Raw genomic sequence first — 18,303 nt, forward strand, 5'->3', positions numbered from 1 at the left:
CAAGTCTCTTGAAATTTCTTGATGATTGCCCGCACTTTCGAATAAGTAACAGAAAGTTCTCTACTAATTTCACGGTAACTTTTACCCTGTGAATTCAAGAAAACTAGCTCGGTGTGGAATGACACGGAATGCTCCTTCGGCTTCTGATTAATCGTGACAACAGTATGACCCATATACTGGCGTCAGGCAAGCGACTGAACTTCTCGTCAACTCCGATTGCAAAAATCTGGTACACATGGCACTGTCTGTAAAGCTCGATAACAAACGATGTGCAGTGTGCCAATTCTTTTTTTTAATAGAATACATGTGTGTAGGTTGTGTTTAGAAAGTAGTTTAATATACAAATTATTTCCTTTATTGAGTAAGGGTTAACGGTATACATATAATGTTCCTAATCTTTATACAATTGTATTATATGTGAAATGGTGTCTGCGCCTATACTTTTTGGTGCCAGTGTACATGCTGTTCCAACAGAAACTCAGAACTGCTTCTGAACTGTGAGTTCTGTATTCATGCTGTTCTAATGACATTCAGATCCATTTCAGTGCCAATGCCAGAAGTGTGCGTTCAATACCAGGGACTGCATGTTGTATACATACACATTTGGTTCGACCAGTAAACGGTGTAACTAAATGCAGTACTTCTCATTGGAATAGTGAGGTCTTCCATGATCCATTGTTTAATGTTTTGTAACTATTCGTAGATGGCGTTGATACCGTCCACAAATGACATTTACTAATTCCAACAAACCATTATTAACAATCAGTTCTGGAGGCATTCTGATTCATGCATGCTCATTAAGATAATTTTGAAGGAGTTCATAGGCAGTTTGGAACTGTTTGTTGTAATGAAGTAGTTTATATCCATTTCAGAACTGTTTATTTTAACAAAATAGTTTATAGCCAGTTCGGAACTGTAACAAAGGAGTTCATAACCAGTTCAGGACTGTTTGCTGTAACAAAGGAGTTCGTAGCCAGTTCAAAACTGTTTGTTGTAATGGACATACAGTATATAGTGTAGCATAATCAGTAATGATGTCAAATTTTTGGATAAAGTTGGCAATGAGTACCTGGCTATCCTCTGTCAAATACATTGCTTGATCAATAAGGAATCTGGCTAAACTGCTACTGAATTCAACATATTATGTGGTAGCTCTTAAAGGGGCTGCTGCCCAGGTGAATACCGTGCATCGAGAGAAGAACTATGGCTATATCTTTGTAACAATCTGTCTTATTAAAATACATCGGGCACAGGGATTACCCACAACTGTCATTACCATCCAGGATGATTTACATAATCTGTAAGTGTTCTGAATAAGACTGGGTTCACCACTTACTATCCGAAGGTTTGTGGATTGAAAACAAAACTGAATGTACTATATCAGAACATTCCCAAGAGTGCCTTTCAAATTTTATATTGTATCTGAATCACTGCTAGACTTTAGTGTAAAGAGAGTGAGGTTTATATTGAGCAGTGCAAAATGTACACCAGCAATAGAGCTAGCAGATGGACAGGGCATGGGGATTGTGTCTTCACAGTGGCTAAAAGCAGATCATTTGCCCTGGAAGCTGAGCAAGAAATGAGTAGTTTCCATGGTTTGGTTGTAGAATTCCTTCTTTTGTATTTATATTGCACTGACACAGATAGGACTTATGGTAATGATGGGATAGGAGTGGGAAGGAAGTCACAGCCCTAGAGATAGTTTTCTGTGTTTTTCCATTTTCACGCCAAAGAAATGCTAGGACTATTTCTTATCCAAGACCACTGTCACTTGCTTCCCCCTCCTAGCCATAATGCCATAAGTCCTATCTGTGTCAGTGTGATGTAAAATCATAAAAAGAAAAGAAGCTACATCAAACCAGTCATTAGACTCCCAGTGTAGTGGGTGATATATAAGTTGCATAGTTGCAGGCTTTTTGCAAGGGGTGTGCAAATTAGTCCCATTCTGTGGGTGTAGGATGTTCTTTCATTGAAAATGTTTATCCCTGAGGTTCATTTTCAAGGCAAAACTGGATGGTCCTCTGGATATGAGCATAAAATCGACAGTCACCTAAAACTACAGCCTTGACAACAAAAAAGCAATAATAGTGTTTGTTGCTCATGTTTCAGTGCAAGTTCTGTGGAAGTAATCTACATCCCAAAACAGTCTATACCTTCACACATTATTTAAAATGGACTTGGAAGTAAAGATCAAAGAGGAACCAATCTGCTTTGAGGAAACACCAAATACCTCATGCGTAAGTATCATTCCAGGTAACTTTATAGTGATTTCAGTTAAACCCTTAGCAGTCGTCTGAGTTTGACTGGTTACATAACTATACTTTTATCTGATGTGCAGGTGATATATGAGTATCTTGCTGTCTATTCTTAAGGCACATATATATTTGTATACTAATCTCAAATTGAGTAAGTATATTTTCTAAGATTACACAAACGCAGAATTTACAGGTATATACCTTTCATTTGGCACAGCATGTCTGAAAGCTGAAGAAGAAGTGGGTTTCTCTTCATCTGTCTTTGCTTTGTAGCTCTTGCCAGGAAAAATGGCAGTCTGAGTAGCTCAGGTTGTGGAGGGCTTACCATATGGTTTCAAGTTGGCATATTAAATCCTCGATCACCCTGACAGTATTAAAGGTGCTCAAGTACATTAGCCTCTTGTGGGAACAATTTCCGTCATCTTAGTGTTTCCAAACCTTTAAAGCTAGATTGCATGACATAGAATGAATAAATGTTAGGCTGGTGAGTGGTTAGTCTTCCTCTGCTTCAATAATGTACAATAAGGAAAGCAAATAATAGCCACGAATTCAAGGATATGACGGAAGGTTTGATCCTTTCTGTCAAAATTCCAGCACAGCACCACCATAGAAAGATTCCATCTGACATGATATAATGAATTACATGTTTAGATCTTAAGGAGTCAAATAATTCAATGGCAAACCAGTTCATTCTAGAAAGTGTTCTAAGAATCATAAGCCAAAAATGTTAACTTTGGTATTATAATAGTTAATTTTTAATAGGCCTACGCTTAAGTAGGCTACAACAGAACAAACAGTAGCAAGAAACATTTTATCACTGATCGATTTTTCTAAGGTAACAATCTGACATTTTAATACATGTTTTAGAGTGTTACATAACATAAGAATAACCAGTTGAACTTTTTATAAATTTTCTAAAGTGTTCTGTTACAATGAATATTATTAAGAAATGGTCATTATGTGTGTATGTATTAAAAATAATGGTATTTATTGATGATGCCTCGTGTATAGATGAATAGTGTTAGACCTTAAGATGTGCGGAATATTCATTTATGATGTAGAAATCGCTGATGAACTGAGTAGGGTCACCCGAAACATACACGAGAGAAATAATTGTACAAAATTAGAAAGAGATAATATATTGTCAGTGCAGACAATACCATCACCCGTATTATATTATATGCTTGATGTCATTCATTGTTATTGGAAATAGTGGATAGTTGTTGGCATTGGAACCTTGTATTCATTACTTTTCCCCATGGATAGTTTAATGATTGGTTACATAACACTAATTATTTTCAGTGTAAATTAACTGAGCAAGCCCTATTTTTTAAAGAATGCGTACCTTTATCTTACCTACAAGGCCCCAGTAAGGTATCCAATGAGTTTGAGATATCAGTACCTGAAATTTAATGCTGTCTCTGGATCCTGTCACTGCTATGGCATTTTTTTATTAGGTAAAACTACTACAGTGACATTTATGTTACTGTTTATGATAAAATTACTGATTGTGACTGGTCGTTTCCTTTTTCGCCTAAAGTCATGAGGGGATGGAGTCCATTAATGCAGTATTGATAATTCTATATTATCCTCTTTGGCACCGGCAGATTTGAATTAACATTCATATGAGGAGCTTGCTCATTTTTGATTTTTACTCATCCTTTTCTCCTGATTGGAAATATTTTATATCATTGATGGTCAACTTTGATAATTGGATTTTCCACTGTCACAATACTCTTAATGCTTCCTAAAGTGTTGCTTTGGAGATTGCACAGAGGGATACATCTAGGGGAGTACTATATTTATTCCCTGTTAGGGTGGGGGATTCACAGGGTTCATGTGGATGGTGAGATGGTTAAGTACTCCATTGAAATGAAATAGTCACCTTGTACTGCATTTAAAAACCAGTTGATGGCAAAATAGTTGACCACCTCTTTTTCTATCATGATGGTACAACGCTGGTATCACCTGGCCTGATTGTGTGGGTGTAGGCAGTGCAGCTGCATTTATTTATTTTCTTGAATGCTATTTGTTTGCAGCATCAACCTGTAGAGATATTTTGCCCCTACTTGCACCATGTAATATGAACCTGCATGTTATTGGAATGGAGGAAGTGTAGAGTGTTGAATGTGATTAAAGGAACGTTAAGGACGACACAAGCACCCAGTCCCCAGGTGAGGGATATTAATCATTTACAATTAAAAATCCCTCACCCAGCCGGGAATCAAACCCTGGGCCGCCGTGTGTCAGGCGGGCATGTTGCCAGCTTTATTAATGTTCTATGAAATCACCACAACTGAAGGAATGTTATAATAACCTTATTATTATTATCTTTTTAGAAACAAATTCTTGCAGGATTTCATTAATCAATCAATACTGATCTGCATTTAGGGCAGTCGCCCAGGTGGCAGATTCCCTATCTGTTGTTTTCGTAGCCTTTTCTTAAATGATTTCAATGACATTGGAAATTTATTGAGCATCTCTCTTGGTAAGTTATTCCAATCCCTACCTCCCCTTCCTGTAAACGAATATTTGCCCAATTTGTCCTCTTGAATTCCAAATTTACCTTCATATTGTGATCTTTTCTACTTTTAAAGACGCCACTCAAACTTGTTCGTCTACTAATGTCATTCCACGCCATTTCTCCGGTGATAGCTCGGAAGATACCACTCAGTCGAGCAGCTCGTCTTCTTTCTCCCAGTTCATCCCAGCCCAAACTTTGGAACATTTTTGTAATACTACTTTGTTGTCGGAAATCACCAAGAACAAATTGAGCTGCTTTTCTTTGGATTTTTTCCAGCTCTTGAATCAAGTAATCCTGGTGAGTGTCCCATACACTGGAACCATATTCTAGTTGGGGTCTTACCAGAGACTTATATGCCCTCTCCTTTACATCTTTACTATAACCCCCAAACACCCTCATAACCTTTTGCAGAGTTCTGTATCCTTTATTTAGAATCCCATGTTTGTCATTACTCCAATAAAGATCTTTCCTTATATTAACACCTACATACTTACAATGATCCCCAAAAGGAACTTTCACCCCATCAATGCAGTAATTTAAACTGGGAGGACTTTTCCTATTTGTGAAACTCACAACCTGACTTTTAACCCCGTTTATCATCATACCAGTGCCTACTGTCCATCTCACAACATTATTGAGGTCATTTAGCAGTTGCTCACAACCTTGTAACTTATTTATTACTCTATACAGAATAACATCATCTGCAAAAAGCCTTACCTCTGATTCCACTCCTTTTTTTTTTTTTTTTTCTTTACGTCACACCGACACAGATATGTCTTATGGCGACGATGGGATGGGAAAGGCCTAGGAAGTGGAAGGAAGTGGCTGTGGCCTTAATTAAGGTACAGCCCCGGCATTTGCCAGGTGTGAAAATGGGAAACCACAGAAAACCATCTTCAGGGCTGCCGACAGTGGGGCTCGAACCCACGATCTCCCGATTACTGGATACTGGCCGCACTAAAGCGACTGCAGCTATCGAGCTTGGTGATTCCACTCCTTTATTCATATCATTTATATATATAAGCAATCATAAAGGTCCAATAATACTGCCTTGAGGAATTTCCGTCTTAATTATTACAGGGTCAGATAAACCTTCACCAACTCGAATTCTCTGAGATCTATTTTCTTGAAATATAGCAACCCATTCAGTCACTCTTTTGTCTAGTCCAGTTGCACTCAATTTTGCCAGCAGTCTCCCATGATCCACCCTATCATATGCTTTAGACAGGTCAGTCATGATACAGTCCATTTGACCGCCAGAATCTAAAATATCTGCTATATCTTGCTGGAATCCTACAAGTTGAGCTTCAGTGGAATAACCTTTCCTAAACCCAAACTGCCTTTATCAAACCAGTTATTAATTTACAAACATGTATAACGTAATCAGAAAGAATGTCTTTCCAAAGCTTACATGCAACACATGTCAAACTGACTGGCCTGTAATTTTCAGCTTTATGTCTATCACCGTTTCCTTTATACACAGGGGCTACTATAGCGACTCTCCATTCATTTTGTATGGCTCCTTCAACCAAACAATAATCAGATAAGTACTTCAGATATGGTACTGTATCACTACCCATTGCCTTTAGTATATCCCCAGAAATCTTATCAATTCCAGTTGCTTTTTTAGTTTTCAACTTTTGTATCTTACTGTAAATGTCATTGTTATCATATATAAATTTTAATACTTCTTTAGCATTAGTTACCTCCTCTATGTGTACAGTTTCCTTGGAACCAATAATCTTTACATACTGCTGACTAAATATTTGTGTCTTTTGAAGATCCTCACATACACACTCTCCTTGTTCATTAATTATTCCTTGAATGTCCTTCCTGCAACCTGTTTCTGCCTTTATGTACCTATACATACCCTTCCATTTTTCACCAAAGTGAGTATGACTGCCAATTATGCTTGCCACTATGTTATCCTTAGCTGCCTTCTTTGCCAGATTCAATTTCCTAGTAAGTTCCTTCAATTTCTCCCTACTTCCACAACCATTTCTAACTCTGTTTCCTTCCAGTCTGCACCTCCTTTTTAGTCTCTTAATTTCTCTATTAATATAAGGTTTGTTTTTACCATTCCTTACCACCTTTAAAGGTACAAACCTGTGATCACATTCCTCAACAATTACTTTAAACCGATCCCAGAGTCGGTTTACATTCTTATTTACTGTTTTCCACCAATCATAACTACTGCCTAATAGTCCTACTTTTGAAACCTTCCTTTCTATCACATTCATTTTTACCTATGACAAAAACAGCTTCGTGGTCACTAATACCATCTATTACTTCAGTGTCTCTATAGAGCTCATCTGGTTTTAGCAGCACCACGTCCAGGATATTTTTCCCTCTAGTTGGTTCCATCACTTTCTGAATCAGGTGTCCTTCCCGTATTAACTTATTTGCCATTTGTTGGTCATGCTTCCTGTCGTTCGCATTTCCTTCCCAATTGACATTTGGTAAATTCATATCTGCCGCTACAATCACATTCCTTTCCTTGTCGTTTCCCACATAGCTGATTATCTTATCAAATAATTCTGAATCCGTGTCAGCACTACCCTTTCACTATCTGTACACTTCAAAGACATCAAGTTGCCTATTATCTTTAAAAATGATTCTTACAACTAGAATTTCATGTTTCTCATCTTTAACCTTTTCGCAGCTTACAAATTATTCTTTCACCAGATTGAATACTCTGCCTCCCACCATTCCTAACCTATCTACCATACACACTGTAGTTCCGTGAGAAAATTTCTGCATCCATTATATCATTTCTCAGCCATGATTCAACTCCTATTACAATACCTGGTAAATATATATCTATTAAATTATTTCATTCTATTCCTGTCCGGCTCCATGGCTAAATGGTTAGCGTGCTGGCCTTTGGTCACAGGGGTCCTGGGTTCGATTCCCGGCAGGGTCGGGAATTTTAACCTTAATTGGTTAATTTCGCTGGCACGGGGGCTGGGTGTATGTGTCATCTTCATCATCATTTCATCCTCATCACGACGCGCAGGTCACCTACGGGTGTCAAATCAAAAAGACCTGCATCTGGCGAGCCGAACATGTCCTCGGACACTCCCGGCACTAAAAGCCATACGCCATTTTTTTAAAAATTCTATTCCTTTCTTTACAATACTTCTACAGTTCAACACTAACATTTTTATGTCGTCCCTACTTGACTTCCAGATCTCTGTATCCTTATCACCACTCCCAGGACAACTCCGTTTCCCTGAATGTACCTCCCTATTGCCCTTCTAAACAAATTTCTTAACTTATACGCACCACTGTGGTTTAAGTGAAGGCCATCTGAGCGCAGATCCCTATCTACTACCCTCCCATTAGGATCTAGAAATTTCACTCCCATTTTCCCACATACCCACTCCATAGTCTCATTTATATCCCCAATCACCCTCTAGTCAGTATCCCTCCTACATAGCATTCCACTGACAACAATCTCCGCTTTCTTAAACTTCACCCGTGCTGCATATACCACTTCCCACACATTCCCAACTATGCTGATACTTACACCAGCTTGCGTTACTTTGTTGGTACCAACGTGAAACACTACCACCTTCTCCTTACCCTCCTCCTTCTCTTCTACTTTTCTTAGCACCTGCCTCAACCTAATTCCTGGATAACACTACCCTGGTTCCCTTTCCTCCACACACTTTTTTTTTCTTTGCTAGGTGCTTTACATCGCACCGACACAGATAGGTCTTATGGTGACGATGGGACAGGAAAGGGCTAGGAGTGGGAAGGAAGCGGCCGTGGCCTTAATTCAGGTACAGCCCCAGCATTTGCCTGGTGTGAAAATGGGAAACCACGGAAAACCATTTTCAGGGCTGCCGACAGTGGATTTCGAACCTACTATCTCCCGAATACTGGATACTAGCCGCACTTAAGCGACTGCAGCTATCGAGCTTGGTCTACACACTTTCGCCACGTGTCTAACGATAGAATCTCCCATGACCAGAGCCTCGACCCTACTCACCTCCTTTGATCCCCTCCCCTTCTGGTCAGCCCTATCTTTCCTGATAGCTGCAGAAGTTACTTCCTCCTCCCTTTCCTCCCTCCCATGACCCTGTTCCACCTGTCCTTCCCTATCCTCTACTCTACATTTCCCTTTCCCACCTTTTCCCTTCCTCCTACTTCCACACATCTCAGCAACATTTCCCTGTTCCTCATCTTCCCTCTGTTGCTCTACCTGGAGTGGCTCGTACCGATTTCTCACAGACACCTGTCCTGAATTCTGATCCTGAATAGAGCCCTTAGCCTGCAATCTCCTTCCCCTGAGAACATTAGACCACCCGTCTTCCACAGTTCCCCCTTTCCTCCCCATCCCTCTTTTACATCTGCTGTAAACTGTACATTCTGTGAGGGAGGCCTACCTTCCTTTCTCTCTTCTGTGAGAATCCCAATTATCTCCCTCAAATTCCCCAGCTCCTCCCTCATACCCCTCAATGCCTTGCCACACCCACAGTTCCTACACTTGCATTCTTTAGCCATTGTTTATGGAAAAAGTGAAAAGAAAAGGAAAAATAAATAACTTGTTTTGTGCAAGAAGAAAATGAACAGAAAGAAATATTGTCTAGGATAGTACTCAAAGATCACACGACTACTACACTACATACTAATTTTCGTATTCTATTTTTATCCTACAACACCCTATAGTACCATTAAAACAATCTGTGTTCTGACTGCTCTCAGCATGGTAGTAGGAGGTAGCAGTTACTATGGCAAACAGTACACACCTCCCGTCTCAGCCAATCCCAGCTCGACATGCACTCTCCCTTTTCCTACCCCTGCTGTCTTAAAGCTTCGTGAGGCGGTTGGTCCGAGTTCCACGTTGCCAATATAGTATACCGTAGCACTTGTGGCTGGGCTATATAACAATGTCTACTTTGAGCGATATCATTATCCGTATAGTGTGTTTTTGAAATCAGCTAAATATTATAGTGCTATTGTGTTCGTGTTAGTAAGTGTATCGTTATCAAGGCTGGCATTCTAGTGTAGTGTAAATTTTAGTATTGTGTAGTATAGTGTTGTTTTAACACTATCTCATTTACTGAACTCAAAATGTTGCAACCCATTCAGAGCGCCGCTAAACGACAACAAGGGCGACCTAGAATTCATTCACCTAGAAAAAAGGCAAGGGAAATGGGGAGGCATGGCTTCACTATTCGTGGTCAAGCTCGCGATATGGTATGTGTCTTAGAGGAATATTTTGATGCTGAAAGAGAAAATGGAGGCCCACTGATAGACGTTAACAAAGTTGTAGAAAGAACTGCAGTAGCTTTAAAAATTTCTCAAGCTACAGTAATTAGAATAGGGAAAGAAAAAGGAAAGAAAGAAAACGAGCCTTGGGTAGAAGGGGAAGAGGAAAGAGAGGGAGTGGATGTATCTGGACTATCACATGACGGGTTATCAACACCGGGCAAAACCCGGCACTATGACAAACGTGTGACCAGTATGGATGGTTTCCAGGAAGGAGCAATTCGACGGCATATATATGCCTATTACAAGAGAAAGGAACACCCAGCACTACGGAAACTACATAAGAGTCTTAGAGAATATAAATTGTTTTTTGGTAGTGCGTCTTCCCTTCGAATCTCCCTTCATAAGTTAGGATTTCATTTTGAAAAAATACTCAAACCGAAGTGTGGTGATGGAGAGACATGACATCGTGGCTTGGTGCTGTCGCTACTTGAGGGCTGTTAGGAATGCAGATTGTGTGGCTCGATGAAACATTTGTAAACGCTGGCCACACCTTAACCAAGGGGTGGTCAGACAGAACTCCAGAAGGCACAAAGAAAGCCCCATTAGGAGAGGGAGGTAGGGTCATTTTCCTGCATGCTGGCACTGCACGAGCCTTCGTTCGAAATTGTTTCCTCATGTTCCAGTCGCGAAAAACAGGGGACTACCACAAAGAAATGAATGCTGCTTCCTTCACAGTTTGGTTTGAAAATTCCCTCCCTTAAAACATTCCTCCCAAGTGCACCATTGTTATGGATAATGCTCCATACCATTCTGTAAAAGCGGACAGAGCCCGAACAATGCAGATGAGAAAAGCTGACATGCTGGCTTGAATAGAAATAAATGTCTTGCCTCAGAACACAGATATTACCATTGAACCTTGTACTACAAAGTCAGAGCTATTGGAGCTTGTGGCAACTTACAAACCGAAACCTGTTTATGTCATTGATGAGATAGCAAAAATGAATGGCCACCAGGTGATCAGGCTGCCTCCTTCCCATGCCCATTTGAACCCCATAGAAAATATTTGGTCATAAGTGAAGGGTTACATAGATGAGAACAACAAGAGTTTCACCATCATTGAAATAGACTGACCAGAGAGGATATTGAGAATGTCACTGCAGAAAAATGGGCCTCTCTGGTGAAACACACATGGGAACTGGCGCAGAAGCAGTGGAAAAAGGAAAGAGTTTTGGAACACTGCGTGGAAGAAATGATCATCTCCCTCGGTTCCAGCTCCGCAGGTGAAGAATGCAATTCCTCCCTGGGAGTTGCTCCACTCACACCGTGAATGTGAGTAACATTCTACGGTGATGAACTTCTCCAAAGTGCATTGTAAAGCTGAGTAACCAGTATGAGAGTCTGCTTTCTGATAATCAGTATCATATGCATAAAATGTAATTTCGGAATTTTCTTGAAAATTGGTAATGCAAATTTTCCAGCTTTTGCATGAAGTTGACAAAATTGCCTTGAAAAGCTAATATTTATTTACTTATTTATTTATTTATTCACGAAGCACAAGATACAGTTACACTGAGCAAATTTCACTTGCACTGTCAACAGACTATTTAACAAACGTAAAATTTCATAATAAAACATAAGAAACATAACAAAATATAACAAGATCAGGTACACAGCCTACTAGTAACAACTGTCCAAATCAAAAACCGTAAGAATGTCCATGTTCATAGCCAAGTCGTCGTGGGTCAAGATGGCGGTATAATCCCTTTGCATCAACTTATCTTTAAGATATTATTTACACACCTCTCGAATACACTTTTATTTCATGCTAGATCAAGCTCTTGTCTCTTATTAATATTGTTAAAGAGTGTTGGGAGGCGGATTAGGAAAGATCGTTGAAGTATTGAGTGCTGAGTGTTGGGAATGTGGAGAAGGTCTTTGGTTCTGGTGGAGCGGGAAGGAACACGGAGAGAGAAGATTCAGACAAGATGTTCCGAGCGGTAATGTCAATTTAAGATCCCATGAAGGAATCTCAGATCAGCTACCTGTCGCCTGATGTGCAGCGGTGACATATTAATTGCCATTAATACCTGCTGCATAGACAAATTTCTGAGCTTGGGGTTTCTGTTCCTAACAATTGCAGCAAAGAAGGACACTGCTCTGTCTAACTGCTTAGTATTGGAGGGGGAGACTGTTGTCCAAATCGGAGAGCAGTAGTTTAAGAGAGGTTGAATTATCATGGGGAAGAAGTGACGAAGAGCAATGGGGTCAGAAATTTCTGTGAAGCGATAGAGAATGCCTAGTAATTTCATAGCCTTGGTTGTATATGTTTCTATATGGGTCTTAAATTGTAATTTTGTATCGAATGTTACACCTAGGTCACGCTGTTGCGTAACCACGGTGATGGGCTTGTCGAGTAGGTAATATGATATCGGTGGAGGAGATTTACGTAGTGTTATGGTCATGTGGCTGCATTTTTGTGGATTGGGGATAAGTTTCCAAGTACGGCACCAGTTCGAGAGGGCGTTAAGTGAGGACTGTAGCAGAGCTGCATCTGCTGGATTCCTGATCTCCCTAAATATCTTGCAGTCGTCAGCAAAGAGTAGGGTATTCGCTGTTTCGTTGAGTTCGGACGGCAGATCGTCCATAAACAAAGAAAACAGCAAGGGGCCAAGAATACTGCCTTGTGGAACACCGGAGGTGACTTGTAACCATGAGGATGAAGTGCCTGATATTACCACTCTCTGCCAATGGTTATGTAGGAAGCCAGCAAGAAGGGTCAGAAGACTGCCATGTATATTAAATCGTTTGGAGATTTTATGGAGCAACAGAGTATGGTCTACAGAATCGAAAGCCTTCGAAATGTCTACGTAGCATATATCCAGCTGTGATTTAGCTGCAATGGCGTGTGAAGCAAAGCTATGCAGAGTGGCCAGGTTTGTTAGACAAGAGCCACATGGTAGAATTGAAGTGTAATGCTATTGGGCAATTTCAATGCGAGAGTTGGGAATAGAACTGAAGGATATGAAAGGGTGATTGGTAAATGTGGGGAATATACGGAAGCTAATGGGAATGGACTTATGTGCTAGTATGGATTTAGCAGTTACGAATACATTCTTCAAGCATAAGGCTATTCACCGCTACACATGGGATGTTATTGGTACCAGATCCATAATAGACTATATCTTAACAGACTTCGAATTCCAGAAATCTGTTAGGAATGTACAAGTTTTCCATGGATTTTTCGATGATACAGACCACTATCTGATCTATAGTGAACTAAGTATCTCTAGGCCTGGGGTAGAGAAAGTGAAATCTGTCTGCAAACGAATAAGGGTAGAAAATCTCCAGGACGAGGATATTAGACAGAAGTACATGTATATGATTAGTGAGAAGTTTCAAACAGTAGACAATAAGCAGGTTCAGGATATAGAAAGTGAATGGGTGGCATACAGGGATGCTGAAGTAGAAACAGCAAGGGAATGCCTAGGAACAACTGTGTGTAAAGATGGGAAAAGGTGAACATCTTGGTGGAATGATCAAGTGCGAGCAGCTTGTAAATGTAAAAAGATGGCTTATCAGAAATGGCTCCAAACAAGGGCTGAGGCAGACAGGGATTTGTACGTAGATGAAAGAAACTGAGCAAAACAAATAGTTGTTGAATCCAAAAAGAAGTCATGGGAAGATTTTGGTAACAACCTGAAAAGGCTAGGTCAAGCAGCAGGGAAACCTTTCTGGACAGTAATAAAGAATCTTATGAAGGGAGGGAAAAGGAAATGAAGAGTGTTTTGAGTAATTCAGGTGAACTCATAATAGATCCCAGGGAATCACTGGATAGCTGGAGGGAATATTTTGAACATCTTCTCAATGTAAAAGGAAATCACCCTGGTGGTGATGTGAACAGCCAAGCTCATGGGGAGGGGGAAAAATTATGTTGGTGCAATTACGCTTGAGGAAGTGGAAAGGGTGGTAAATAAACTCCATTGTCATAAAGCAGCAGGAATAGATGAAATTAGACCTGAAATGGCTTCATAGAGTTGTAAAATTAGCATGGAGTAATGGTAAGGTACCTTCAGTTTGGACAAAAGCAGTAATTGCACCTCTCTATAAGCAAGGGAACAAAAAGGATTGCAACAACTATCGAGGTATCTCATTGATTAGTATACCAGGCAAAGTATTCACTGGCCTCTTTGAAGGGAGGGTGCCATCAGTTGTTGAGAGGAAGTTGAATGAACTCAGTGTGGTTTCAGACCACAGAGAGGCTGTCAGGATCAGATTTTCAGTATGCGCCAGGTAATTGAAAAATGCTGCGAGAAGAATAGGCAGTTGTGTTTATGTTTCGTAGATCTAGAGAAAGCATATGACAGGGTACCGAGGGGAAAGATGTTCGTCATACTGGGGGACTATGGAATTAAAGGTAGATTATTAAAATCAGTCAAAGATATTTATGTTGACAATTGGGCTTCAGTGAGAATTTATGGTAGAATGAGTTCTTGGTTCAGGGTATTTACAGGGGTTAGACTAGGCTGTAATCTCTCACCTGTGCTGTTTGTAGTTTCATAGATCATCTGCTGAAATGTATAAAATGGCAGAGACGGATTCAGTTAGGTGGAAATGTAATAAGCAGTCTGGCCTATGCTGACGACTTGGTCTTAATGGCAGATCTTGCCGAAAGCCTGCAGTCTAATATCTTGGAACTTAAAAATTGGTGCAAGGAGTATGGTATGAAAATTAGCCTCACGAAGACTAAATTGATTCACAATTAAGTATTTTTTTTATTTTCCACCTAGTTGATACAATGATTGCTTAAGGCAATTTTTAATGGTCAAAAGTGGTACATGTTTCGTATATTATCAACATGTAAAATGTAGCAAAGGCTTTTCAGTCTGTCAAACACATAGCAAATACAATGTAAATTAAAACACTAAAAGCATATCTGTAAAACACACACTAACATACAGATATGCTTTTAGTGTTTTAATTTACATTGTATTTGCTATGTGTTTGACAGACTGAAAAGCCTTTGCTACATTTAACTAAGTCAACACTGGAAAACATGGCTTCATTTTTAACAAAATATTATCAACATCTTCAGCCACATAATACTGTTTAGATGAAAAATATATAAAATTGACGAGGTAATGCTTTAGAGGAAGTGTCCTTAAAATTAACATAAGATTTTAAGGACACTTCCTCTAAAGCATTACCTTGTCAATTTTATATATTTTTCATCTAAACAGTATTATGTGGCTGAAGATGTTGATAATATACGAAACATGTACCACTTTTGACCATTAAAAATTGCCTTAAGCAATCATTGTATCGACTAGGTGGAAAATAAATAAATACTTAATTGTGAATCTATTGAAGTGCGATACGGACCATGAAGCTGATTTTATGTAAGACTAAATTGATGTCAGTAGGTAAGAAATTCAACAGAATTGAATGTCAGATTGGTGATACAAAGCTAGAACAGGTCGATAATTTCAAGTATTTAGGTTGTGTGTTCTCCCAAGATAGTAATATAGTAAGTGAGATTGAATCCAGGTGTCGTAAAGCTAATGCAGGAGCTCGCAGTTGCGATCAACAGTATTCTGTAAGAAGGAAGTCAGCTCCCAGACGAAACTATCTTTACATCGGTCTGTTTTAGACCAACTTTGCTTTACGGGAGTGAAAGCTGGGTGGAGTCAGGATATCTTATTCATAAGTTAGAAGTAACAGACATGAAAGTAGCAAGAATGATTGCTGGTACAAACAGGTGGGAACAATGGCAGGATGGTACTCAGAATGAGGAGATAAAGGCTAATTTAGGAATGAACTCGATGGATGAAGTTGTATGCATAAACTGGCTTCGGTGGTGGGGTCATGTGAGGCGAATGGAGGAGGATAGGTTACCTAGGAGAATAATGGACTCTGCTATGGAGGGTAAGAGAAGTAGAGGTAGACCAAGACGATGATGGTTAGACTCAGTTTCTAATGATTTAAAGATAAGAGGTATAGAAGTTCATGAGGCCACAACACTAGTTGCAAATCGAGGATTGTGGCGACGTTTAGTAAATTCACAGAGGCTTGCAGACTGAACGCTGAAAGGCATAAGAGTGTATAATGATAATGTATGTATGTATTTAGCTTTAATCAGTTTTTATATATTCACATGGAACAGTGTACGTGCTGTCATTATGCCACTTTGAGGAGTCTGGTGAGTTGGACTGTTCATGAGAGTGAAAGTTACTAGGACAGTCGTCAGCATCCTCCCCTGCAGTTTCAGAAATCACTGATGTGGACTATTCACCTCATCTGACAATATTTTCAGCCTCACATATCTTCCAACTCTTTCCCATGAAACACTTCCAGCACCCATGTTAATGGCCAGTCGATGCAGCTCTTCCCATCAGCTGCAACCAGCACCACATCCCTTCTCCAGTGTTTTAGACATTTTATTCTGCTTCTGGATAAACTGACTTAGTTACTCTTCTCAAGTCTAGTTGCATCTGTAGTAGAAATCAAAGTCTCCTTGATAAGTTCACAGAATCCAGTTGATCTAAATCTAGTATTCCCTTGCAGACATCATCTTACAAAATACTTGAAGGTGAAAGTTAGTTGAGATCTTCAGGATTCTCAGTCAAGTAGGTAAGAGGACAGGAATTAATGACAGCTTTACACTCACACAGTAGCATCGTCATCTCTTCGCAACAGAGTGAAGCTCTCCCGAGGATACATCTCAAATTTCTCTTTACTATCTGAATAAGACTTTGTCACCAACCACCCCATCAGCCTGCTGTGGAAGGGTTAATCCTCTACTGTATTCGCTGCATTGTGGACTCTCTTTCTGTGTGGTTTTAGTCAACAGTTCAGAACAAATTATCTGTACCAGTGAAATTTGTTCTATTGTTGTTGTGGACACTTTTGGTCTTTCTCATCGAGTGGTGAACTGTCGAAACTCGGTAAAAATCCATTCGTTATGATATTGCTGACCAGTTCCTAGTGCACTGCCCTATACATAGCAAATGTAAAGAGCATAATCCACCCCTTCCTTTTTACTTTCAGTATCAAGAGTCCAGCAAGGTCTACACCTGTCACCTCAAATACCACAGCTTCTGTTATTCTTTTTTCTGATAGAGTTCCAGAAATAACATCCACCTTCTTAGTTTTGTGCCATTTTTCAGTTCACACATCTTGATAGCATGGTCTGGCTTCTCCTTTGACCTTGTGTAACTGAAAATCTCTCACACAAGTACAACAGTAGCATGCGATTGCCAACGTGTAATATGCCAACACCCATTGGCCTCTCTCTAAACCTGAACGCAACAGAGGGAATAAATTCAGTTAAGTTTGGACCTTTGTCATACAGTCATTCAGTGACAACTCCCTCTTCCTTTTACTGGATATGTCGAATATGGGCCCAGTTCACATTGTTGCACTGTCCTTAAATACACCATGATGAGGCAGAATGTATCCTTTACCTCTAGCCCCTTCATAATGCCTCTCTTCAACAATACCATCTTTAGTCCATTCTTGCAGTACAGCATCATACTCATCAAATAAATTCTCACATGTAATATTATCAGTCGTAGAACACAGTATTTTTTCTGCAACATCGCTGTGTCATATATTACTTGCAATCTCTATTGTTTCTGAACTCTTGTGTCAAGAGGACAATGATGTTGGAGAAATTATTCTAAATGAATCTTAAAGGATGGTAGCTATACTCCATTGTCATAAAACAGCAGGAATAAATGAAATTAGACTTGAAATGGTGAAGTATAGTGGAATGGAAAGGTTGAAATGGCTTCATAAAATAAGATTATCATGGAGTGTTAGTGGGGTAACTTCAGGTTGGATGAAAGCTGTATTTGCAACTATCTATAAGCAAGCAAAGAGGAAGGATTGCAACAATTATCAAGGTATCTTAATAATCAGTATACAAGGCAAGGTGTTTCTGGCTCGTGGAAGGGAGGTGAGGTCAGTGGTTCAGATGAAGTAGGATGAAAAGCAGTGTGGTTTCAGACCGTAAAGGGACTTTCAGGATCCGATTTTCTGTATTCGCCAGAATTTTGAAAAATCTTCGTTGTTGGTAGTTTACATAGATAATCTGCCAAAAGTTATAAAGTGGCAAGAAGGGATTCAGTAAGGTGAAAATTTAGTAAGCAATCTGGCGTATGCTGACAACTTTAGCTTAACGGTAGATTTTGCCTAAAGCCTGCAGTCTACTGGGGTGGAACTTGAAAATAGGTACAATGAGTATGGTATGAAAATTAGCCTTTCCAAGACCAAATTGATGTCAGTAGGTAAGACATCCAAGATAAA

At 39.7% G+C, this 18,303-nt stretch overlaps 1 protein-coding gene across 1 annotated transcript in view; it reads left to right on the forward strand.

Annotated features, from left to right (window-relative positions):
• Positions 1–2,171: 2,171 nt before the first annotated feature.
• The window catches only part of LOC137502338 (uncharacterized), a 71,897-nt gene continuing 55,765 nt past the window's right edge, over positions 2,172–18,303 (forward strand). Inside the window, exon 1 of the mRNA XM_068229342.1 lies at positions 2,172–2,237. Coding sequence (XP_068085443.1) covers positions 2,172–2,237 — 66 coding nt within the window. The remainder of the gene's footprint in view (positions 2,238–18,303) is intronic.

Source organism: Anabrus simplex, chromosome 10, assembly GCF_040414725.1.
Source record: "Anabrus simplex isolate iqAnaSimp1 chromosome 10, ASM4041472v1, whole genome shotgun sequence".
Classification (NCBI taxonomy): Eukaryota; Metazoa; Arthropoda; class Insecta; order Orthoptera; family Tettigoniidae; genus Anabrus; species Anabrus simplex.